Raw genomic sequence first — 26,720 nt, 5'->3', positions numbered from 1 at the left:
GAGTGGGAAAAGCCTGGCAGTGGAAGGGAAAATCAGACCAGAGTTATCAGCATTTGCTTTTTCTCCTACACTTCACATATGGAATACAGTCAGGATTTTTGAGAACTCTTTTCTATAAAAGCTCTGTTTTTTGAGAACCCTTAATAGAATGGTCTGGATACAAAGTGCCCAGCTGAAGCTATCTGGTACATGCTAAAGATTCAAGCTGGCACTTATTTTGTAGTTGTAGGTCATGCAGCACTCCTCACAAAACGCTGCCATTCAAACTGCTGTCAGATGGCTGTGGTTATACAGTCCATAGGGATATCACCACAATGTGCACTCTCCATGAATAATAAATCTAGGCATAATCTAAGGAACATTAGCAGCCCTGGCTTTGAGAGAGCAGACGTATCTGAGGAAGGGCTATCTTTCCAGAAAAAGTTTCCATGAGATTTATTTAGCTGTTTATTTGGGATGGTGCCTGAATCTTATCAGTCTAATTTCTTATCATGAGAGGCATTTGATTATTTCTGAACCACAGAGATTTTACTGCCAGGTTAGCCTCCAAGCACAGAAGTACTGGAGCTTCTGCCTTGAAGAACCATGACATATTTCAGCTTAAAGCTGGAGGGTCAAAACTATGAGCTTTAATTGACAGATGCACAAATAGCCATGGTGGTGTATTCCACCTACTCCAGTAGCCTGGCCCCATCGCTGGTCAGGGTTAGACATCCCAAGGAGGAGGCAAGAAATGATGCAGAAAGTGTAAGAAGGTGCAGAGCAAGACTTGACAGCTACCCTTTTGCCTTCCCTTCTTTCCCTTCCAGTTTCTCTTTCTCTTCTTTATTTTTTCTCTTACCCTTTGCCTAGCACTGCAGCAAATGTTTGCCCTGACGGTAGGACTGCCACGATGGCATCAGGAGATCTGAAAATTAAATGGACTGAGCAGCCAAAGACCAGCTAAATGGAGGGTAAAGTGGAAGGTCTCCGCAGCTGTATCACTGGGCAAGAAACAGTGGCTCCACAGGCTGGTTTGCATGATTGTTTTCCCCGACATTAATGTCTAAGCCCTTTGCCTAATTTTCTTACCTAAATAGGGTTTTATATCCTTATATATAGTAAATCATAACAACCTTTTATAATGGCTCCATGAATAACACACTGCTGCCCTGTAACTTGGTAGCTGTCCCCGTGGTTACATTGATGTGTCTGATTATAGATCAGCCTTTCAAAAGTAATAAAATGAAATGGTATTTTATGTAACTCAATGGGTTACAGTAGGAAGCTGTTAACAGTCGAGGATTAAAATAAAATCGTTCCTGGTATTTTAAAAGTGATGAAAGAAGGAGAAAAATAAAACCACCCCCAAATGCTGCAAATCACTCCTTCCAAGTTTGGCATCTGTCAAGATCCTACTTGGGGGAAAAAAACCTCCTTCCCTCGGAGGGTCCTCCCACACTGTTCAAAGCATAAAGCTCAAGGGTAGTGTTCATGGTCAACAGGCCCACCCAGCATCCTCAATAAGAAGTGTCACTTATCACATGAGGTTTTTTGATTGATTTCTAAAATATATTATCTCTAAATCTTCATATTCTGGGCGTTTTCTGTGAAGGCATTTAAATACAGGGAAGCTGACACATTTCAGCAGGTTTCCCTGTTACTTAAAGGTAAACATTTAGAGGTAGGCCATTAGTATGTCACGTTTAATGTTTATACATGTGTGTATTAATCAAGTGATTGACTGACTAAAATATTTTAACAGAGAGCAGTCAAAGTATGATTACAAGTTAAATCAACTTATTGATAATGAGGGACTACATTCAGCTGGAAAGAAACATGTGAATAGAAATAATTCCTGAGTTTTAGGTTATTCATTTATATTACTTCTAGATCATCCAGCATATTGGCTGTGGTCTCAATTTCCTTTCATTTCTGTGACATGACTGCTACTATAAATAAATAAACTTGCATAACTTTCAGATCATTCACTGGATGTGGCATTGAGTGAATCATAAAAAGGGAAAAGCATATTCTGCAAAAACGTATTCTTCTGATGAAATGGAGCTAGTGCAGCACATGTTATTTCCAACATTTTGGCTAGGCACGTACTGGTCTCACGTACTTAATATTTTCCAGAATTCCACTGAGTAATTTTTGCCATTAAACACTAAAAAACCAAAAAAAAAAATTAAAAAACAACCAGTCACTATTAAAAGACTTTAATAATTTGGATCACTAACATCAAGAATGTTTACTTGAAAATGTTTCTTTCCACTTTAGTCCATCTTCAAACCTGTTACACTATATTCCACTGGCTAGTATTACAAATTACACTGAGATGTTTCCTCATACTTGTAAATGGCAGAACTACAGTAAATTGTTTCATAAGGTGTTTGGGATAAAAACATACATAAGAAATTATTCTTTCCCTCTACTTCTATGATGAAGCAGAAGCTTAGTTTTAAAGTAATGAGAACAGTCATAATAAAGCTAAATATATTTGACATATTTAACCTCACAAATAAATAAATATATACAAGGGAGGTTACAGCATGTCAACTACAAAGTAGAAGCTTTACACTGTAGAACTAAGAGCATTCAAGAGCATGTAACTGACACAGACAGTTTAAGATTACTACATGGTAGTAAAAAAAAATACCATAATTCAGCAGAAATATAGGTAGCTGTACATTAAACTGATAGGTTATAGCGCAGCTTCAGTCAGGATACTGTGTTTGCTTTTTATTTATCTATTACTTATTCATTACATTTTATTGATTCCTCATTTTGTCAGGAATGTTTTGTTTTCTTTCTAATAATTTCTGAACACCTTAATCAGGTAGAAATCTCACAGTAAGCTGCTATGTGAACACTATTATCTACAGTAGTTAAGCAAGTGGGATGATAAAATATAAGTTCAGTAAATGCTTGTACATAATCTCTCCCTAAAATATTTCCTTTGTTAGAGATATCTGACAACACTCATCCCTGTTAACAATTACATTTTAAGTGAATCGGGTTGATTTTCATTCACACTACCATATAAGTATTTGCAGTTACAAGATTGAGGTTTCATTATGTTTCGTGCAGCGACAGCAGTGTTTCTGGACTGAATACCACCAAGACATTCTCCTCCTGCCAGGTGTTTGCAGCCAGGGAAAATACGCCATTTGTGCGGTCACAGCATTAAATGATCTCTGCATGCAAAGGTGCATGCAAAGAGCAAAGAAAGGCACAAATCCACATCCCTAATCACTGAACATCCACCTGTTTGGCAACTGAAAAATCTCAGCACAATTTTCTCATCAGCTTCTGAATACAATTAATTAAGTATTTGGCTACAGATGTTTTGGTTTAAAAAAAAAAAGCCTTTTTAAGAACAAAAATTTCCATTAGGAGACATTCTCCTCTGGAAACATTACTGGAAAATATCTTTGATGTTTCAGCCCATGCTCTCAGCAACATATGCAGTTTTGGTTTTTATAAAACCTGTCATTGGGCAAGACATACTTCGTGAGGAGATGCACTTCTGGCAGTTATATAGCCGCATGCTAAAGCGTCACACACTTACAGAGATTAAAACAAGTAAGCATTTTATGCTCTTGTCTGTTCTCTGCATATACACACAAAACTTATCATTATGCACACAGAATAGCAATGCGAAATTCACTAATGTTGCCTGAACATTCTTTAAACTCTGTGCCTCCAACAATCTCAATTAAATCAACCAACTAGAGTGGGATACTGATATTGATAACATTACGTGCCCATATAGATGTTTTTTATTTATTACTGGTAAGTGTAGTCCATGTTATCCTAATGTTGCAATGCCATCTGATGGAGGTATATATACACACACAACATATCTGAAGTACAGAGACTCATAAACGAACCCATGGGCTTACAAAGTATTAATCTTGTAATTAAATACTTAAACTTGAGTTTTAGCACCATTCATTGTTCTTAGATTGTCTGTGATACACATTATGGTCTCCTCTGTCTATTCACTATGTGCATTGCTATAAAAGAGATCTAGGTTTATATTTATATGAGGTCCAACACAAAAAAACCCAAGACTGTGCCTGTAACTATTTTTATTTAACAAATTAAGAAAATCAACTACAATCACCTTCAAAATAGTTTCCTTCTGAGTTGACACACAGCTGCATATGCTGCTGCCAACATTCAAAGCAATTCTGCAGATCATTTTCTGAAAGGCTGTTGAGGGTCTCTGTTGCTTTTGCTTTCACATCTTCTACCAACAAAATATAGGTTCCTTTGAGCACCGACTTGATCTTTGCGAAGAGGTAGAAATAGCAGAGAGCCAGGTTTGGTGAACATTGTAGGCACTGAAGCACAGTGATGTTGTTATTAGCTAAAAACTGCTTCACGGATAAAGCTAGTGTATTGTTGTGATGTTAACCCACTGTTCATTCTTGCACACCATTTACCAACCAATGGTAAGAAAATGTCTATATTTGAACAAGTGTCCACTCATACTGAGTGAAGGGATCAAGTTGAGTCTTATATCACTGAGACAGGTTAGAACACGCTCTATAACAAACTCTTTACCTCCCTCCTCCCGCTCTTGGTTCCCGAGCTACAGGGTTAGTCTCGGGTTTTTTGTGTCGGTCCTCGTATAGCTATACATAGTTGAGTATCTTCTGTTTAGTGAAAAAGTACATTAAACACAAAATTGCGTTGGGAGATGCCACATTTCATACATACCAATCAATAAATATTGAAGCTTGACTTTGTTCGAACTTTGAATTTAACTATGTACTTGGTCTGCAGATGCAAATAGTCTGTTCGACTGTCTCTTTCCATACATATCAACGGGCTTAACATTTGCAAGAGTTACTAGCAATCTGCATGCCCTTCTCAGCCACCACACCTATATAAGAAGTGTGTTTCTATGTACATGGATACAAAATAGCCTGAATTTACAGCACATACTGTTTTGGTAAGCAAAATTTGCATGATTAGGTCTATTTAGTCAAAACCAGTTAAAAATAATCCTTTAACACTGATGTTAGGGCTTTATTCACTTACAAATAAAGAACAAACAGCACTAGACAGTAAAGAAGCATGAATCAAACAAGCGTTGTAGGGAAAAAAATTATATTTTCAAAAGAAAAACAGTAAACTGTTCAATTAGAGCTTGCTTGTACTGTGTAACATGTCTGCTGTTTTCTCTGGGAGTCAGGACTTACTTCTGTTTGGACTATATAATTTACAGTTAGACTTGTGGCTCTTCAGTCTTAAAAAATATTTACACAGGATTACAATTAGCTGTCCAGACATCATGTTGGCTGGCACACATTTAAAAATAACTCAATACCATGGTGGAAAATTGTCTTTTTCCACAACAGTAAAAAGATAGAGAAATTGGTCCTTGAGTCAGTTGTCAACAGGAGAACACTACGAACTGGGAAAAAAAATAACTAAACAGGTCACATTCTGTTATACATCCAGTCTCAATTTCAGCCAGACTTCTGTCTTCTTTTGGTTCAAAAAAATTCAGAAGCCCAGTCAGAACTTTGTGCTGTGACTAAATGTGTCGGACATGATGATATTTTTATAGAAATTGTCAGAGTGAGGATTGCAGTATCCCTTGACCTTGTCAATAACCTGGTGGACAGGGATGATTGATGTCTGTTCTCCATCCTCTTGGGCAAATTTTGAAGATGGTTTGTCAAGAAAAACATTCTCTAGGAAGAGGACAAAGCAAAAAGAAGAAGTTAAGGCTTCTTAAGAAAATTCATAGTTTAGAAGGTGTGTCACTCCCACACAGATACGCCTTCAACTGCCACTATTGCTCTGAAAGCCAGCACACAACTTGTTTTGGTTGGCACTGCTTCTTCTGAACTCTTTTGAGTTTTGTGTGCAGACCTCTCAGGTCTCTCTCAAAATTACCTCCCTGTTCTTTTGCCTAAAGTGTAACTGACTCATATAACCCTTTGATATATAATATTAATTTACTGTTACTGCTTTGAATCTTACAAACTATAAACATTATGATAGCACTGGAATAGGGATAACCTCCATGACACCTGGTAAATAACATCTCCACATAATAAAGCAGTGGAAAATGACAGTAAAGAGATTTAATTATTTCATCAGTGGAGGTTTTAAGCTACACACAGATATAATGTACTCTGTGCAGAATGTAGCAGAAGATGACTTGCATCTTAAAGCAGATAACCTGAGCACAAACTGGCCCAGACTTTGTGCTTGCCTAGCACCACTTTGTTTTTTTTGCACAACGTGGAGTGTACAAACTAAATAACCGTGAAGAGGAAAAGATGCAGAAAATTTACATCCCTTCAGAGGTCACGCGCTATAAGCCAAGGGTGGAGCTGAAGAGGAAAAGAGGCAAGGCAATTCCCATCCAGGCCGGTAAGGTCTGCTTCACCAGCTAACAGTATTGCTGTTCAGAAAATGGTCAGTAGGTAGAGCTCACGCAGTGAGCAATGAGAAGGAGAGAGCCTGTATCTCACTTTCTCAAATACACTGTCCTAATGAGCTTTATTATCTCTTTCACTGTAGTGAATAAAGCTGGAATTAATCCTCTTAATCCTGGCAAGTCTTGCACTATCATAAGTTGACAGTAAGACTGAGTATCCTGCAAAGCAATGTTTTCTACAAGTGACATTTTTGATGGCTGTCTACAAGGCCTTGATGAAATAACCTTTAAAAATTCCTTGGTAAAGGATCATTTAACAATTTAGCATATAATTTAAACTATGATTTCATACAAAAGTTGTTTCTTATTGAAAGAAATCATTAATTAAAAATAAACAGAAAAGTAACCCGCCCCTGCAGAAGTCATGATATCAACCCAAAATAAGCATACAAAGTGTTGCATGAAGGAGAAATGGATTGCAGAGTGAGAAATCAAACCAGCTGTACTCATGAAAGAAAGGAAAAGGCATGTTCAAGCACATCAGAATTTTTTTTTTCAAAGCACGCAAGAATGTCCATGAAGCGCAGTAAATAACTCCATGTCCAATAGTAAAGTGCTGGGTACTGTATGCCTTTCAAATATATGTATTCACTAGGCAGTGGTATTCTGTTTTGAAGTTTTTCTACATATTGAGTATTTTATTACAAAGATGAAAATTAATTCATCAACTTTAGGGAAAGTTTTTGAAATTCCTTGCAAATATGTACATTTTTTTTCACAAACCATTATTGCATTGTTAAACATGAGCTATTTCCTCATAAAATTTGCATGTACAAGAATTATTTAAGTCCTTTGAAACCAGTGGGACCTTCTCCTTTATAGCTCAATGGGCTTCACAACCATGTAGAGGGTTAAAATCCTGTATCACAGAAGTAAATGGGATTTCTGCCACCAAATTCAGTACAGAAATAATCGTAACTTCTAATTTGTATAAGCGTTACATATGGTAGTTATCTACAAGAATTTTATCTATGGTACTAGCTACAACAACTTTGTGTCAGTCTCATAGACAGCAGTACCGTAAGCGATTTAGTTCATTCACCTAATAGTGTCCACTCAATATTCATGTCCCAACAGGTGCATTTTGCATTGAACCAGCAGTTCACAGCACAGCTTTTAGGCATACACACTTTGTCGTTCAGACATTTTAAATGTGACTGGATATGAAAAAACAATGGCTAGAAGACTAATTCTATAATGGCAACAGACCCACTAGAAATATTAATATTTTAAAGTACCTGTAATAACTTTTAAATATTCAAAACTTTTCTAGGACTTGATCAGATTGCCTTTGCTTTTTAATGTATGCTTTGTGTACGGGTGTTTCAACTGAATCTCCTTTCCTCAGACTGCTATAAGCAGGCATTAATGTTAGGACACAATCTGTTTTCTAAAACGGTGTTTTCCAAATGCTTCATGCCCCATGCACAGTGCAGACACCCAGAATCTGAAGCACGCAGGTTCTTTGATTCAGCATCAATGGCGCAAGATGTAACAGTGAGAAACAAGCAGCGTTTCTTATTAGCAAAGTCCTTTGTGCCAATGAGAATATCATGCAAGTGGAATTCCTCCACCCTATTCAAACCATGCATTCAACAAAAGCAATTCTCACTTTACCTGTAATTCTCCACCACTGATGAGGAAAGGGCCTTAGAAGACATGATCTATACCACAAACACATGAATGCTTGTGTCAATTCCAGGGAGCACATTATAAGCATATTAATAAGAGTTGCCAAGACAGGTAGCTATAATATTATTTGCCTGCAACTTAGCTAAGACATCAAAATGAGAAGTGTAGTACTATTAAAAATCAGACTCTTAATGTTATTTTCTATTATTTTAACACATGAGAAGATATGTCGGCATTTAAAAGCCTAATGTTTGCAAAAGTTCCTTCTAAGTATCATAATAAAATGTGTATTTTCAGAGATCAAAGCAAACAGTATTAGAATATAAAAAAATATAGAGAAGGCGGTATTCCCTTAACGACCAATAAGGAATCACATTAGAATTATGATTCCATTACCAATTGCAATCCCTTTTAGGAGATAATTTATGCATGGGATTATCCTTACCACTTGTGAAGAACGTACATGAACATGTTCCTACGGGCAAGTCTCTTTTAACTTATTTCTTATCTGGGATGAGAACAGTTTTATCGTTTTGCTTCAATACTACGTTGCAAAAACTCCAGCAGTAAGTCTCTTTAATTATTAGACTGATAAAAAGCCATGAGTCCAAAAAACCACTTAAGTATATTTTTATCATTAATCCTAATATTAAGGTATAAACGTTAATCTACCACAAGTACAAATGGGAATTCTCAGGCTGCAGAATAGAGAATGCTCTGCAGTGGAAAGGGCATGATGTTTTCTTCCTCTACTATTAAAATAATAGCAGCACTGTGACTGGCCAATATTATAGACGCTATTCGTGGAAGGCTGCTGACAGAAGTGTGATTTTCTCAAGTATTCTCTCAGACATAAGCAAAGAGACTTGCAAATCATTCCAGCTCCTCTCTTTCTTTGCTTCGTTAAAATGTTCTTAAAATGATCACTTTTTATAGCATGAGGGGAATACAAATGATGCCTATTATTATGTATACCATTGACATCTAAATAAATAAGCAGCAGGTATCACATGCTATTTGTGGAAGGGGAAGAGCATGCATTGGCATACACTGGAAACACAGTATGTATTTCCAAGTGGCCACCATTTGTTCAGTTTACTCATAAATGTGTTACAGTTAAATGGAAAGAGTTTGACCGAAATGAATCAGCTGTAGACTTGGACTCAGAACACTTGATTCTTATTTCCAGCTGTGCTGTGAGCATTCATGTTACCTTTTGTGAGTAAAATCATCTCTCTGTGCTTTGGCTACGCTCCATTTACAATGGAATAAGATGACTTACTTCCTTTAGGCAAAAAGGTAAAAGTGCTGTAGAAAAGATTTTCTTTCACCATGTCTTATTTGTTTAGTATAGGAAGATACCAATATCAGAACTATATATTGATTCTATCGTATATTAGGTTAAGATTCTTATTAAACAGTAACATATATTTTCAAAATACTGAAACTATACAAACTGGTAAAATTATTTTACATTAACCTTTGAGTAGAAATCTCTACTGTACCTATAACATGAAGCTACATATTCACAGATGCAATGTGTTACAGCGTGAAAACTCACCTGTATGGCTGTTTCGTTTGCAATATGTATTTGTTGTAGATTTTGATTTTGATGTTAAGTAGGTTGAATTGGAGCCAATGGAACTAGAGGATAAGGATTTCCCAAGATTATCAGAACTCTTCTTTATAATATTGGTTGCTGTTTTGCTCCAATCTAAAAATGATTGAAAAGTGTTAAATAATTACCACAGCTCCTAAATGTCTAATTTATTCAATTATGAACACTTCAAGTATCAGCTGCATTTCTTAATGTTGCTTATAACAAACAAGCTATTCTCTCCCTTAGTAGCCTACCATGGTCAGGTAGCCTCCTTGGTTTTTAAGAAGTACAAGAATTATTCCAACTTGATTGACTTTTCTGTTTACAACAGGAGTTAAAATTAGTGGCTCTAACATGTCAACAAACATTTGGCTGGATGGGAGAACTGTACATAAAACACAGGTTTCCAGGATGCAACAGAGCAGTGGAGCTCTTCAGTAGTACAAGGATGTTAATGTTTCATGACCTGAAGAGAGAAATCCAAAGGGATAGATAGGAGAATTTGCAGCAGTTTTTGTTGTTTGAGGGCTTGATTTGCTGATGTAGATACTGCATACTACTGGATTTGCACTTCTTGTTATAGAGTTTAGCATACTGAAGTACTATTAATAGCAATGAATAATAATGGTTATTCAGTAGTTCACATATGAAGAATTTTGTCCAAATCATTAACAGAACAGGCTCTCATACTGAACAACTTCCAAAATTAAATTGAATAAGTAATAAACTTATTGAGAAAACTGGCATTGAAAAAATCATAACATATGTCCCAATACCAGTAGAATAAATGTATCTAACTACTTTTGTATCGTATACTTGCATGTAGTTACAGATATTTTCACACTTTAATCTTATTGTTGTAATTCATTGTACTGCAATGAAATTCACAAAATGGAAGAGAAGTCCAAAGGCACAAAGGCCACTTTGGTCTTGATTTAAATCAAGACAAACATTTTATCCAAAATTACTGCTATAGGGTTTAGGTTACTATTTCTTTGATATAGCTATGGCAGTGTTGCAAGGCTTTGGCGTGCTTTGTTTCTTTGCTAAATCATAGCATGCCCTAAAGTATGCTTCAATTGGATGCAAGGTGACATTTGGCTTATATCTCACTGTTCTGCCTGAAAACTGTGTCAGGTTCATGGAGTACAAAACAAGCCAGTGGGGATAGATTAGTTAATACCAGGCCTAATGACAGCACATTAGCTATATCACTGAGGAACTCAAGACTTTCAGTTTTTTATTTCTATCATACCCCCAAGCTGCCCAACAGAAGCATAAAAATCTGGAAATAATTTGATCCATCTGTGTTTTCCAGTTCAGGAGTTACACCATGAACCACATGGAAACTGAACATTTGAAACAATCTGGATGCCTGATCTGAATGAATACACTTTTCCTAATTTGTCTTCAGTCTTTAAGAAAACAGATGAGTTTTTCTTACAATAAAGTGAAAGCATATACATTTTATAGTTTACACTGAGAATGTATTCCCTAAACAAAAAGAGCAGGCAAAGCAAAAGCCTTGATGGCAAAGCAGTTACTTCAAACCTAGGAAAAAAGCCTTGCATGCCAACAGTGAAAGTACACAAGGGTGTTGGGAACACTGCTATTATCCAGGATAGATTGGCTTTCCTTACTAGGCAAAGACCTCATGCAACCTTACATCAACTGTAGATGTTTGGACAACAAGATGGGGACGAGGGGTGTAAAGCCCCTCCCATTGTAGGGGAATACCAGGTTCATGACCACCTGAGGAACCTGAACATGTATCAGACTATGGGAACTGATGAGATGCATCCCAGAGTCCTGAGAGAACTGGCTAATGTGGCTACCAAGTCATTATCTATGATATTTGAAAAGTCATGGCAGTCAGGAGAAGTCCCTGGTGACTGGAAGAAGGGCAACATTGTGCCTATTTTTAGAAAGGGTAGAAAAGATAACCTTGGGAACTTCTGACCTGCCAGCCTCACCTCCATGCCTGGGAAGATCATGGAGTGGATCAACCTAGAAGCTATACTAAAGCACATGGAGGACAGGGAGGTGATTAGAGACTGCCAGCAGGGCTTCACCAAAGACAAGTCCTGTCTGACCAACCTAGTGGCTCTCTATGATGGGTTAACCAAAGCAGTGGACATGGGAAAACCAATAGATGAAATCTATTTGGACCTCTGTAAAGTCTATAACACAGTCCCACGCAATATACTTCTCTCTAAACTGGAGAGATATGGATTTGATTGATGGACTGTTTGATGGATAAGAAATGGTTTGGATGGTAGCATTCAGAGAGCAGTGATCAAGGGTTCGATGTCCAGATGGAGATCCGTGAAAAGTGGTGTTCCTCAGGAGTCTGTACTGGGACCAGTGCTGTTTAATATCTTCATCAACGGTATAGACAGAGAGATCGAGTGCACCTTCAGCAAGTTTGCAGATGACATCAAACTGAGTGGTGCGCTTATCACAAAAGAAGGACAGGACATCATCCAGAGGGACCTGGACAGGCTGGAGAAGTGGGCCTATGTGAATCTCATGAGGTTCAACAAGGCCAACTGCAAGGTCCTACACCTGATTCGGGGCAATCCCCAATTTCAATACACGATGGGGCATGATGTGATTGAGAGCAGCCCTGCAGAGAAGGACTTGGGGTTGCTGACCAAAGAGAAGCTTGACATGAGCCCGCAACGTGCATTTGCAGCCCAGAAGGCAAATCGCATCCTGTGCTGCATCAAAAGAAGCGTGGCCAGCAGGCTGAGGGAGGTGATTCTGCCCCTCAATTCTGCTCTTGTGAGACCCACCGGTAGTATTGTGTCCAGTTCTGGAATCCTCAACATAAGAAGGATATGGAACTGCTGAAACAGGTACAGAGGAGAGGCACAAAGATGATCAGAGTGCTTGAGCACCTTCCACACAAGGACAGGCTGAGAGAGTTGGGGTTGTTCAGCCTGGAGGAGAGAAGGTTCTGGGGAGACCTTACAGTGCCCTTCCAGTACCTGAAGGGGCTGTATAAGAAAGCTGGGGAGGGACTTTTTGCAAAGGCTTGTAGAGATTAGGATGAGGGGGAAAGGCTATAAATTGGAGAGGGGAAGATTTTGATTAGACCTTAGGTAGAAATTCTTCAAAACGAGGGTGGTAGTGGAACAGGTTGCCCAGGGAAGCTGTGGCTGCCCCATCCCTGGAGTTGTTCAGTGCCAGGTTGGATGAGGCCTTGAGCAGCCTGATCTAGTGGGATGTGTCCCTGTCTATGGCAGAGGGGTTGGAATTAGATCTTTAAGGTCCCTTCAAACTCAAACCATTCTTTGATTTTATGATTCTATGTCTGCCTTGGTGATTGAGGAAGAAACATATAAGCAGTATTACAAGGTCCAAAATCATTACATCAGACAGATCAGCAAGATCCATTTGTCAAAACAAAAGAGCCTAATGCCACTGGAGATCATCAAAGGTACAGGAACCTATAAACACAATGTCCCAAGTGTTGCACTTTAAAGCATCCAAAGCAACTGCTCTCCTTTCTCTCTGAGTTGCAGATAAAGATGAACTTCAATTCTGGAACCTAATCAGGCTTCTGCTAAAGGAATTTTCTGTGTCTTTTGAGTTGCTAATGGTCTCTCTGAAGTGTACGGTGAAAGACAGAACAGTTTGAAAAGACAAAGATAAAAGCAAAATAAGACAGAATATTTCTATCTGCCTTTTAAGATTTGTTTCTACATCATCCTAACAGTCTACACTATTAAATTAACATACAGTAATGTAGGAAAAAAGAAATAACAGTGGCTTTTGAATGGCTGAGTTTGAATCTCTGGATCTTTGTTTAATTATTTTTTTTCATGGTCCAAAGGGTCTTCCAAAACCATGCTTATAGCACTAGAAAAATTACCAGCTGCCTTCAATGGAAAACTGAAAGAGAAGCCTTGAGAATTTTTATGAAGTGATATCTGAAAATTCCCTTGGCAATTGTTAGTATTAAAGTGAAGTGACAACCTATGATTAATCTATTTTTTCCACATCTCTGTGGAAAATGTTGTATTATATTAAAAATATATGTTGTATTATATTAAAAATAACACAGCAAGCTGTTCACCTAGGCTTTTATGGACTACTACTGCACCTAAGGAAGGGACCTGTGAATTGCTTTTACCTGAATTGTCTGCCAGTCGGAATCTGCCACAACACAGATGTCTCCTCCATTGTTTCTGCACATTTTCTTTCATAGCACAATGGAATACAAATATAAACAAACCTGTGGCAAAAGCAAATAAACGGCAAGTGAAGCATGCATTTATAAAAAGATAAATAGACTAAATAAAGTCTGCTAACAAAAGACTATTAAGTACAAGCAAAGAAAAATAATATTAAAGTTTTCTTATTGTGATTGACGCCTCATTCAAGAGGCATGGAAATTAATTAAAGTTTTCCCAGCCTCTAGCGGCTATGTAAGTGTCTGGGATATCAGAATGGTGAGACCAGAACCCCTTTTATTGGCATTATTGATTTAGATCCAGCTTAGTGTGGATCTTAAAATTATTTTTTTTTCTTAGAGGAAAATAATTAAAAGGTTTTATCTTTGACCCAAATGAATATTTTGCATCCAACAGGACTGCAAGAGCAAGATTTCAAAGTAAATACAGACACTATTACATTAGCAAGGAAATATTGTATCTCCTCCTATTCCATATCTATAGAATTGTGGGCTGTATTCTTTTAAAACCAGAAGTCTTGCAACTGGCACTAAAGAGTGCCCTGCAAAAGGACACTTGTATTTCGGTGTATAACATGCATGTACTTGAAAGGATTATGAAAATGGTAAGAGTATGTTCATAAGTACTAATTAGCTGTCCAGCTACTTACTTTTGAAGAAATAAACAAAATTTGTGCATGCAATCACAGTAAACGCGTTGAAGAATATTTTTGTAGAGTTAATTTTCCTCATGCGATTGTTTAAGCTCTATTTTCAAGACAGAAGATAAGTATCTACAATGTGGCAAAGAAGGTCTTAACTGGGTGTATGGTACGATTTCATCATTCTACGGAGATACTTTGGAGCTAAATATAGAAGTTGGAAATCTCATATACTCCTGGCTCTTCCCAGGCAGGCACTGGCTGTGGAATATTCTGTCATTCTCCAGTTTGGCCTGTTCTTGTTTTACTCTTATTCTCTGGGAGAGAGCCAACCTAAGGCTGAACACCTAATGGCAAAATGTTACTGCCAAATCCCTCATGATTATATCTTAAGCATGAATAAATGCTACATAACGTGGGCAAATGTGGTTAAATGCCATCCTCTAAGAATGTTCCTTTATGATCATCATGAATAGCTGCGTATACTAATGCCTACTATGTTTCAGCTGGTAGAACACAATGGCAGAGTATACCTTGGAAAAAAGTGCTCTGGAGCATAATATTATTCTCTGTCCTCCAAAGTGCTAAGGTCTAATTTGGCATCAATGCTTGTCATTGCACTAGACTAGTGGCTTACAGGCCAGGCTGAGACCAGTAAGATCAGTTAAATCTTAGATAAAGGCTGTGTCATGAAACAATTATTTTTTGCAAAATTTTTCAGGAGCTGATGGGGGGAAAAAAAAAAGGAAAAGCACAATTTAAGAAAGGCAAACATATCTTAATGCATCCCATATTACGGTTACTCTGTTTGTATTTAGTAAAGTATTTCAGGGCCTTGTGATGGCTAGTGAGGGAGTCTGGGGCTCAGGTCATTTTTTCCTCCCTCCTTCCAGTTGCAGGCAGTGACATTGCAAGGAACAGATAGTCCCAGTCTATTAATACATGGCTCCATGGCTGGTGTCACCGTAACAACTTTGATTTTTTGACAACTGGATGGTCTCTGCAGCAGCAGGCTTACAGGCATCAAATGGGAGCTGCCTTTCTCAAAGAGAAAGGAGGATCTTTGCTCAGGAGCTTACAGAGGTTGAACTAGATGTGAAGGGGGAAGATATCAGGCTTGCCTATGACGAGCTGTGGGAGGACACACTATCGTTAGAGCAATATGGGGCTAGTATGGACCCTCCACCTATTGCCCTGGGGCATGCTGGGGACGCTGCAGCACAGCTGAGGTCTTGTGGAGATGAGGGGGGATGCTCCTGAGGTAATAGGAGCCAACGAGGAAATTTCCATGGTATGCCTTAAGGGAAATAAGGGGTGTTCCATTAAGAAGGTGATATGGCCAGCAGCACAGACAAAGTGCCTTTACACAAACACACACAGCCTGGGCAACAAACAGGGGGCGCTGGAAGCTCCTATGACACGATTGCTGTTACTAAAACTTGGTGGGATGAATGCCATCACTGGAGTGTGGCTATTGATGGCTGCCGGCTGTTCAGAAGGGACAGACCAGGAAGGAAGGGGGGAGGCGTTGCCCTCTATACCAGGAAACTGATAAGAGTGTGAAGAGCTGTTGCTGAAGAATAGCCATGAACAGGTCAAAAGCTTATAGGTGAGAATAAAAGACTGGGACAACAAAAGGAACCTTGTGGTTGGTGTATACTACAGGCCACCTGATCAAGAGGGGCCTACTGATGAAGTCTTCTTCCTCCAGCTACAGTAGGCTTCATGCTCTCATCCTGTTGATAACTGTTCTCCTCACCCTTTCTTGGTCAACGGACAACAAGATGGTGATCAAGCGGGTATAGCCCCTCCACTCAGACCACCTGAGGAACCTGAACATGTATCAGACTATGGGAACTGATGAGATGCACCCCAGAGTCGTGAGAGAAGTGGCTGATGTGGCTACCAAGTCACTATCCATGATATTTGAAAAGTCATGGCAGTCAGGAGAAGTCCCTGGTGACTGGAAAAAGGGCAACATTGTGCCCGTTTTTAAAAAGGGTAGAAAAGACCACCCTGGGAACTTCTGACCTGTCAGCCTCACCTCTGTGCCTGGGAAGATCACAGATCCTCCTAGAAGACATGCTAAAGAAGACATGGAGGATTGGGAGCTGACTAGAGACAACCAGCAGGGCTTCACCAAAGACAAGTCCTGTCTGACCAACCTATTGGCTTTCACAGGAAAAGCTAATTAATGTAATCTATCTAGACTTCTGTAAAGCCTTTGACACAGTCACCCACAACATCCTTCTCTCTAAATTGGAGAGATATGGATTTGATGAGTGGACTGTTCTTTTGATAAGGAATTGGTTGCATGGTTGTCTTCAGAGTAGTGGTCAAACGCTTGATGTCCAGATGGAGATGTGTGACAAGTGGTTTCCCTCAGGGTCCATACTGGGACTAGTGCTGTTTAATATCTTCATCAATGATATGGACAGAGAGATTGAATGCACCCTCAGCAAGTTTGCAGATGACACTGAGTGGTGCAGTTGTCACACAAGGAGGACAGGATGTCATCCAGAGGGACCTGGGCAGGCTGGAGAAGTGGGCCTGTGTGAATCTCATGAGATTCAACAAGGCCAAGTTCAAGGTCCTACACCTGGATCAAGGCAATTTGTGGTTTCAGTACAGGATGGGGGATGACGTAGCAGCCCTGCAGAGAAGGACTTGGGGGTGCTGATTGAAGAGAAGCTTGACATGAGCAGGCAATGTGTTCTTGCAGCCCAGAAAGGCAACCGTATCCTGGGCTGCATCAAAAGAAGCACGGCCAGCAGGTCGACGGAGGTGATTCTCCCCCTTTTCTCAGCTCTTGTGAGACCCTACTGGTAGTATTGTGTCCAGTTCTGGAATCCTCAGCATAAGAAAGACTGTTGGAAAGGTCCAGAGGAGGGCTATGATGATGATTAGAAGACTGGATCACCTCTGTTAGGAGGATAGAGGTTGTTCAGCCTGGACGAGAGAAGGCTCTACAGAGATCTTAGAGTGGCCTTCCAGTACCTGAAGGGGGCCAACAAGAAAGCTCAGGAAGGACTTTTTACAACGGCATGTACTGATTAGGACAAGGCAGAATAGCTTTAAATTGGAGGCGGGAAGATTTAGACTAGACATTAGTAAGAAATTCTTCACAATGAGCGTGGTGAGGCACTGGAACAGGTTGCCCAGGGAAGTTGTGGATGCCCCATCCCTGGAAGTGTTCAAGGCTAGGCTGGATGGGGCCACGAGCAGCCCTGTGGGAGATGTCCCTGCCCATGGCAGGGGGGTTGGAACTAGATGATCTTTAAGGTCCTTTCCAACCCAAACCATTCTATGATTCTATGATTTCTGTATGCAATTTTTTTTAAGCTCAAAGTTAACTCCAGTGCAATCACTAGCAGCTCCTATAGGCTTAGATGTATGGAGTTGTTTGTGGCCCAAAGTACCTCTTAGGACCTTTGCACAGCCACAAATTTACTAAACTGATGATTTGTTAAATTGTGGTGAACGTTTGGAATGTTCTGAATGTTTTAAAAAGAAAAAGCATATGTCTATAATAATACAAAATGAATGTACTGCATTAAGTACTTTGCCTTTGCCCTGTCTGGGCTTGGTCTCCAAAATTTTTTTCTCTGTATTTTATTATTCATTAAGTTTACAATGTACTTTAGTAATACAGCTTTGGTTTTGTTCCCCAGAGCCAAATCAGACCCTAGGAATGGATCTAGCTTAGCTCTAACTTGAAAGTATTTGGCTTGCCCAGGCATATGTACAAAATAAGCAGCCAAAAAAGAGATCATAGATGTTCCCAGATTTTTTATACTGAGTGTCTAAGTGAGAAAAATAATTTCCTATGCAGATGAAATAGCAAAGTACAATAACACCAGTAGTTGGTGCAATTTACTTTTTCATTGCCGGTGCACAGAAAACTGGTGGTGGAGGCTGCCAGTATGGCTTAAAACATCCATGCAGTTTTCAAAAACTTCAGAGAGAGAGAGAAATTATATTTACTGATGCCTTGATAATTAAGGTCATGCTAATACTGAAGAAAGATATGCCATACTGAATTGCTTTTTGCTGCTAGGAAGCACTTCCTGATACAAGTCCTAGTTTTTAGTTTGCTCCATTCCATTCCCTTACTGCTCAATGTGCACTGCACTAGACTGCACTAGTTATATGTGATTTTAAACATCCTCTTTCTTGTTTCTTCAGCTTTCCCTAGCTCTTTCTCACACAGCAATGAGCATTTTCAGATATGGGACTGTAATCTTCCTGTGCTTGATCTGACATGCCTGAGCATACACTGTGTCATCACTGCTACCATAATCCATGAAAAGCTCACCACTCTTCTTTTTGCATTGACTCCTCAGGTTTTTCAGATTCATCTTCTGACTTAACTGCCAAATATTCTTTTTCCATTGAACAGTGCTATTACCCCAGAGAGACTTAAGCACTGGTGGTCAAACTTGGGTGCACTCAGCACATACAAGCTTAATTGATTGCACTGGAAATTCTGGTTACAGAGAACTTGTTCAATTTGATCCTTGGCATGCTTTTCAGATTTTTAATATATTTTTTTCATGTTTTTCCCATGCTTCTAATCTCTCTAGACCCTTCTGAATTTCTAACACAGACACATTGCAGCAAATACTTATGTTGCTGCTAGGGGAGTATCAGAATTTGTACTTTGGAAAAAAAAAGTCTTCAGTAAGAACACCCCATCCAAACATTTTTTGCCATTTTGCCTAGCATTTTAGTTTGAAACTGAACCAAACTAAAACCCACGACATCATTCTCCTTCCACAAAGGCTCAATAAATCTTTTAGCACAGTAAATACATTTTAACTCTAAGAGATAAAACCCACACAGCAAAACAATAAGTGCTTTTTCCATAAAAGGAGGATACGTTGCTGGCCCTGGGGAAATTTATTTTTTTTATGGCAGTATTTGTGTGGCATAACACATACTCTTCCAATGATATTCTTGGGTTTGTATTTTGTTATACTTTTTTTTCAGGCGAAATATTTTTTATATCAATATGTGTGTAGTATAATGTGTCCTTCCAATGGCCTTCATGGGTTGCTCTTTTTGCTATGTTTTTAGTTGCTCTTCATTAGTGGGTAGGGCAAGTGGAGGTTGTTATGTGATTTGGTACACACACAAGTTGCAACTCTGTGTTGAAATTCTTTTAAATGTCCGCTATATAATTCTGTAATTTATAATAATTTTATTATAATTTACAGCATTTTTCAGAAGGATGAACTGTGTTGGAAAAGCAAAATATTCAAAGCTTCACTAAAGGAAACAAACCAAAAATAAGCTCCCTGTAACTGTAGCTGGCTTTTCCTTAAAGAACCAAAGAATGTCCTATATCTCTGTGCTATCTCTCCACACTCAAACAGGACTGAATTTTGTTTTATGTGCTTCTCATAAAAGAGTTATGAGGTTTACAGATTCCATACAGGAATAAATTAAGGGAAGAGGCTTCCTATATTTGTTATAATCAGTGAAAGGAAATGCTGAAGGTCATACAGTATTTATCTCAACAGATCAGAGCAGTCTGTTAGCTGGTAATAGCACTATTTACAATACAGTGTATTTTATGGAAAAGACCTTGAAACATTAATTAACTAAGATATTCAACCCATATGTAGTTGGTATTATTATTGCACATAAGGGGAAACAAATCATTATTTAGAATCAAGGAAAAACCTAGACAGCTTGGATCTGAGTTTCCTAGTCAAATCACTTGATATGTTTCCGAACAGCAAAAGCTCAAATATAATTTTTTCACAGAACAGAAATTCAGCTTACCTTGCAATGAATTGAAAATTGAGAAGAGGTACAGGAAAGGAAGAGTTAAGGCACCCCAGGCAAAAAAAGCAAAGCCCCATGTCATGCCCAGGAGGAAGGTCAGGCTGACCACGCTACGGAGGTTCCTCAAAATCTCTTCCTTCAGGCTTCGATTAGTTCTTTTCCCATTCCTCCCACAGATCTGAACCATCACCACAATAAACATGGCAACATTCATCAGAAACATGATTCCAAAGTAGCCTGCGCAAGTCACATAAAAGACAACTTCGTTCTTGATCCAGCAGCTGTAAAAAAAATAACAAAACACTATCATTTTTTGATAATGCAAATTACTCTCCAGTTACTTACATGACTGCAGTCTATGGCTAACACCACTAATGCAGACCTATACTTTAAAATGAAGCCTTTTTTTGTTTTGTTTGTAAACAAGATGAAGTCCCCTGGCATCTTAAGTGACTATGACCCATAGTATTAGCACATCAGAAATCTGAGTGTTGTACCGCATTTTAGTTAAAACCAATTAAAAAGGAAATCTGATCTCAGATAAAACCTGTGGGAACTGCAGTCACATCACAGAAAGCTTAGACTCAGTATGAGTAGCTTTACCACTTTCATCTGTGTGAAGCATAAGATGCTTCAGTAACAGAGTGGACAAATTTGGATCTTCAGTGTCAAAATGTCAAGTTTCTGCTACTTCAGCTAAAGGAGAACTTGCACATCTCTGGAGAAGAAGCAGGACGGGTAGTACTTTGGGGCAGCCACTTGACAGTCATTGATGTGAGAGATCTAGCTTATTCCTCTAGCAGCAAATGGCCAGAATGTTTAGCACGATACTCTAATAAAAATACAGAATGACACTTCTATTTATCATGATGAATCTTTGCCAGGCAAGGAACAGAAAATGAGATACCAGCCATCTAAAAGTTTTGGCATTTGGAGATTATTATCTGGACATAAAGAGAAGAACAGAGAAAGCTATTGAACTACATTGAAAAAAGGCTGGTTTATTTACAAAGGAGGCTACTTTTATACTTCTTCTTACTTTGCTCTTACCTAGAAGACAGTGCTTTCATTTAAGATAAACCAAAACAGGTATTTTTTATTTTATTTTCATGACAAAACTTATGAATTACTCTTTTGCCAGAGGAATGTTTGTACCTGGTATTGGGTAATGCAGACTGCCCTCCAATTTTTATTACAGTCTTCTCCATGCTTCAGATTTAAATAATGTAGAAGACAATTCTGCCCACTTTCCTTGTGTAATGAAACCCTGACTTTTCCTAAGCAATCTGAGCAATGCAATTATTTTGCAGACCATAAATGCTAAATTGCAAGAGATTAAAAGAAATACTCACAAGTCGTCTCCTCCTTGCCCATAAGCATCTCTGCCATATAACTCTTTGCCATAAATATTATTTGTGTTTGTATTAGCACTTGCTAGAATGATTGCTATCACAACAGCTGGCAAACCTGTAACACAAGAAAACCTGCAGCTTGCTTTCAAATCTCCTAAACTTTCAAAATCACCATGCAAAGCTGAATTATTGATGTCTCCATCCCTATTGCTTTAGTACAGATTATCCTGAGGTAGTTCTATATCAGAAAATTGCACAAAGAAACAGAAGGAAACAACTTTTCAAACAGTACAAATGTTTAAAGCTTTCAAAGGACTTAATGGGCATTAATGAATAAGCCACATAATGTTCTGTAAGGTAGAAAACATTAATTTAGTATGCGATAAGGAAACTAAAGTAAATTAATCTCCCTTAATTACCTAAAGTTAAATTTGCCACTGCACACAGGCTTTCATACTATTGAGAGAAGAAGATTAACAAATTATTACAAAAATGAGATCTAATGGATGAATGGTAATGGGATTCTTATTTTTGAATGTTTTGGGTTTTTTTTCCAGAGATGATAATGTCAAGTGCATTAGGTTGGGGAACTCGGGCATATGACCTTGAACCTGTAATTTCTCCACTGATTCTCTCAACTGTAAATGTCTTCTCTTTTTCTACAGAATTATATATACTTTACTTAAATGTCTTCCCCCAAAATGAAGTAAACTACATGTATTTTCATAATAAGGTAAAGGAAATATTTTAGGAAAACAGACAACTATGCAGAAGAGAACTCTGTACAGAGAGGCATAGCTTACACAAAAGAAACATATGCTTCCTGACATGCCTTATTTACATGTCTTATCCTTGTTATGACAAAATAGATTCAAAAGGAAAGAGGTTAATTTGCTTTTCCGACCACTCAGTCCTTGTCCTCTGCTGAGGTTGCCAAAGAGGATGCTAGTTGCCAATGGAAAGGCATCAATTATCAGCTGGACTGAGGTCAGTGCTCTAGCCATGAGGTTAATTGTTTTGTATTGTGTTGTATTATTTCAAACACAATATGTGCATTCAGGCAGAAGGCACAGATTCCTGATAAAGAAAAAAAAAATAATAAAAGCCTTGCTGTTTGAGTCTCACAGTTATTTTTCAGTATTACATTTTCCATTTCAGTCCTGCTGTGTATACTGCTTGGGGGCAGGCAGGATCTCTCTGTGGTTTAAACACTGTGCTGAAGCTCAGGAAATCTTGATTGGTTCTGATTCCGCCATAGGCTTTGTGCTTGTTGGCAAGAAACTTTAAGCTGGATTGAAAGCTTTTTGAAAGTCAATGCAAAGATTTCCATAGGCTTCAGAGTGAATCCAAGAGTTTCCAAATTCGTGTGCCATGGCTCTCTATCTCTGATATGACATAAACATTTCCCCACTCCCATTCTGGCCTCTCTGGAAAGTAATACCAGTTTATCATGTCTCTCTGCTCCTCCTCAGGCTGTGAACTACTCTGGGCAGAGAGTGTCAGTTGTGGTGTATTTGCATGGAATTGTACAGGGGAACTCAGCAACAGAGAAGGCTGGCTGCACGCTGGTACTGCTGTGGGGCAGGGGGAAGGGAGCACCACACTGATTTGATTCTGCTCTGCACTTGTGATACAGAGATTTTATAGAATCATAGAATTGTTTAGGTTGGAAAAGACTTTTAAGATCATTGAGTCCCACACTTAACCTAGCACTGTCAAGCCACCACTAATCCATGTGCTCAAGCACCACATCTACATGTCTTCTACATACCTTCATGGATGGTGACTCAAGCCCTTCTGTGGGCAGCCTGTTCCAATGCTTGACAATTCTTTTGGTGAAGTAATTTTCCCTAATATGCACATTTCAATAGATATGTATTTTTTTCAAATGTACCTATTTGAACAAACGGACAGCTTTCAAGCGGTCACACTCTGAAAGACGTGGTGCTTTTGTTTGTGCCTTCCCAGATTAATATACATTCTTATAAATCCATGAAACATTATCAATAAGCTGCGAAGCTCTCTGAAATTACCACAAATATATTACATAATTTCAAAATACAGGCTATGTAAATATTGCATCTACCGAACTCACCCCAGCCAATGATGCAAAATTTAAGTATGTATCGCCGTATATACGTGTTGAATACTTTCACCAGAGCAATGTACATATGAACTGCTTCTAGTCCCATCCATGTAAAGGCAGCCAGAAGAAAAAAGTGCAAAAGTGCAGCTACAGCTATGCAGAGTCCATCTATGTCAAACGATGCAATCCAACCATCAAGCAAGAAGATCAAGTTAAGGAAGAGCAGGGCTGTGCTCAAATTCATCAGGATTTTGGATGGGTAATCTCTTCGCAGTTTCCTAATGACAGAAATATATGTGCATAAGATTAATTGGCTTCAATCATCCAAGCCACCTACAGCAGCAGGGCTTACCAGCTTACGAAGTAAAAGCACAGGAATGTCGTCCTAGCTGTGAGCTCATGTGACAGTAAGGCATAGTCATATGTACTTCTGTGTGATATCACTGAAGGCTTCTGCTGTATGTCATGTGGGAAAACTACCACTTCATTGGATCCTTAATGAACTAATTAATGGTGACAATATTTTAGCAACTGACTTATTGTTAAAATCCTTTCAAATTAAATAGATTACAATGTGGTTTGTACTTTAAAAGAAAATTTAAAAAATGAAAACTTTGAAAATACAGCTGACCAGAAGCTCATCTCTGATCAGTTTATATATAAATCTTTGTTTCATTTTTGGCATACATTGTCCAGCGCATACTGTCTTTTGCTTTTTTATTACTTCTTTTAACAAGATCTTAGGAAGAATGAAGATTAAGTAATTTTTTTCTTTTCTAACTGATACAGATTGAAATGTATGAACTGAGGGGCAAGTTAACAATTTCTGCCATCTTGGACCAGAACACTATAGCATAGGTAATGCAACAGGGATGCAATCATTAGAGGGATTTAGAACTCAGAAATCTTTTTCACTCCATCAGCAAACTATCTTTCTTTAGTAGCTACTCTGTCCCATCCTGTTACAGGCAAAATGGTTCCTTTATGTTGACACGACTTTATTTTCTCTTTTCTCTGTTGACAGAACTGTATCATTTCAAAACTTTAGCATTTCCTTGAGTAATTTTCACATTTCTGTAGGGCTACTGTTGAAATTGTTATAACAATTCACAATTTATCTTCATTCTAGTTCTCTTCCCACATTTTTCTAAAGGGCTCTAGAATATAATTGTTCTAATTGGAAATTTATTCTTAGGACTTGTTACGCTCCCACACACAAGTTTTGTTTTGCTTTTAGAAAAGCCTGGTTAGGATTTTAAAATACGTATCTGTTCAGAATCTAGAGATTCTCCCAAACTGTTCTCCCAAAAGAGAAAATTTTAAGATGCATCAGCCTTATACCCAGGCCTGAGCAGCACAAAATATTGGAAGATATAGTCTTATCTTATGTTCTCTTGAAAAAAATTCCCACGTAGAATATTCTGACCATGATTTTGCAGTTTTTTGTGTTTTGTTTTTTTTTTTTTTTTAAAATATAGATTTCCCTTCCTAGACAAATAAACCACACTAACCATGTAAGTAACTTATTTTATTCATCACATACAGGTACCTCCTTTGTGATGTTTTTCACAGAACTGATACTTACTCAAATGCAATATATGTCAGAAGAGTTGCAGCTGAAAATATAGCAGATATCCCACAGCCTATGTAAGTGATAAAAGTGAGGACCTTGGTATTCTGTGAGTCTATTTGTGTAATAGTTCTCTGAAGATCCTATATAAGAGAGATGGAAGAGGCATCAGTTATAGCAAACACATTTTCCATGAGTACAACACTCATTCTTGGTAATTAGTCAAGCAAAACTCAAAAGCTGTTTGGCAGCACCACTACAGCCCTGACATTATGGTTCATGTTTACTGGGTATATTTAGTTTTGTTACACCTCTCACTTCCTTCCCATAGTTCTTCAAAACATTGTGCTTTAAGTATTGTAACTGCTGGGATCAGCAGATAGACAGTCTGATACTGATCCTTATAATTCAGTACCAGGAATTCAAATATCCTTCTCTGGAAAAACATCCCCTTTTCAAACTTTTAGTTTCATTGCTTATAGACAACTCTCTCTAAGAAGATGCAAGATTTAGGAAACTGTAATTTACAAGTATTCATACTGAAATGTGCAAATTCTGGGGTTTCCAACATCACTTCTTGTTATTTGAAGTTCATAAGAGTCAATGTAACTATTTATCTACAGGTGATACCAAGGGCAAGACATCACTTTCCGGTTTTATAGTCTGTTTTGATATACAAACTACAGTTATAAATACTATTGGTCAGAAAAAGAAACCAGTAAAAAAAAAATAATTGGAAATGAAGCAGGAACACTGTGAGGACTTTTTTTTCCACTTTTCTGTCCAACTCTAATTGCCACATAGAACTGTCTGGGAATAAATACCAGTGTTATTTCCTTTTTTAAGGACAAGAAAAAATGAGAATGTTTGGATCTATATTACCGTGCCATAAATGTGACCAAATACCAACACACAATGTTGTCCATTCTACAGTCAGTGTCACTGTTGTCCTTAGCAAAATGATCTAGCAAAAAGAAACTAATTAATTGCTACAGAACTTGCCACTATTCACAGGAAAAGAAATAAGTAGTTTTTCACACCCCGTCCCAACCTTATATGACAGTTAATATATATAAGGGGAGTGTTATTCAAAAATAATTTAATATTGAAATTAAAGTCAGAAAAGATTATTAAAATGGAAAAGCAATTAGAGGGGTCAAAACTGTGTAAAAATCTGTTGGAGTACAGCCCAAATTCAAATAACTTCTGCCACAAAAGCATTCAGGGAAGAGAAGGGACTCATTGAGTATATCCTAAAGAAAGCCCCTTTTTTTCTTCCTTCAGGGATGAAAAGTGAAACAAGAACACAATTTAGTTTGCAAAAAAAAAAAAAAGGCTTGTGGCTTTTTCATATCTACATCTGACCATGATGTGAAGAGGGCAGCTCTGTTAAGAAAGGGTCT

General features: G+C 38.2%; 1 protein-coding gene across 7 annotated transcripts in view; it reads right to left on the bottom strand.

Moving 5' to 3' along the window:
• Positions 1-1,603: 1,603 nt before the first annotated feature.
• Positions 1,604-26,720, bottom strand: part of ADGRG6 (adhesion G protein-coupled receptor G6) — a 120,406-nt gene continuing 95,289 nt past the window's right edge. For 3 of the 7 annotated variants that reach the window (XM_054062164.1, XM_054062165.1, XM_054062166.1), the window contains exons 19-25: positions 25,333-25,460; positions 23,757-24,025; positions 21,662-21,776; positions 20,307-20,590; positions 13,819-13,920; positions 9,642-9,794; positions 1,648-5,693 (exon numbers count right to left, since the gene is read on the bottom strand). In XM_054062164.1, coding sequence (XP_053918139.1) covers positions 5,515-5,693; positions 9,642-9,794; positions 13,819-13,920; positions 20,307-20,590; positions 21,662-21,776; positions 23,757-24,025; positions 25,333-25,460 — 1,230 coding nt within the window. In that variant the 3' untranslated portion in view covers positions 1,648-5,514. Of the gene's footprint in view, positions 5,694-8,065; positions 8,113-9,641; positions 9,795-13,818; positions 13,921-20,306; positions 20,591-21,661; positions 21,777-23,756; positions 24,026-25,332; positions 25,461-26,720 lie in introns of all 7 variants that reach the window. The other 4 variants (XM_054062167.1, XM_054062168.1, XM_054062163.1 and 1 more) reach the window with 4 other exon arrangements.

The sequence above is a fragment of the Cuculus canorus genome, chromosome 3, assembly GCF_017976375.1.
Source record: "Cuculus canorus isolate bCucCan1 chromosome 3, bCucCan1.pri, whole genome shotgun sequence".
NCBI lineage: Eukaryota > Metazoa > Chordata > Aves > Cuculiformes > Cuculidae > Cuculus > Cuculus canorus.
Note: the sequence above shows the minus strand (reverse complement) of the source record. Positions and strands in the feature narration are given on the sequence as shown.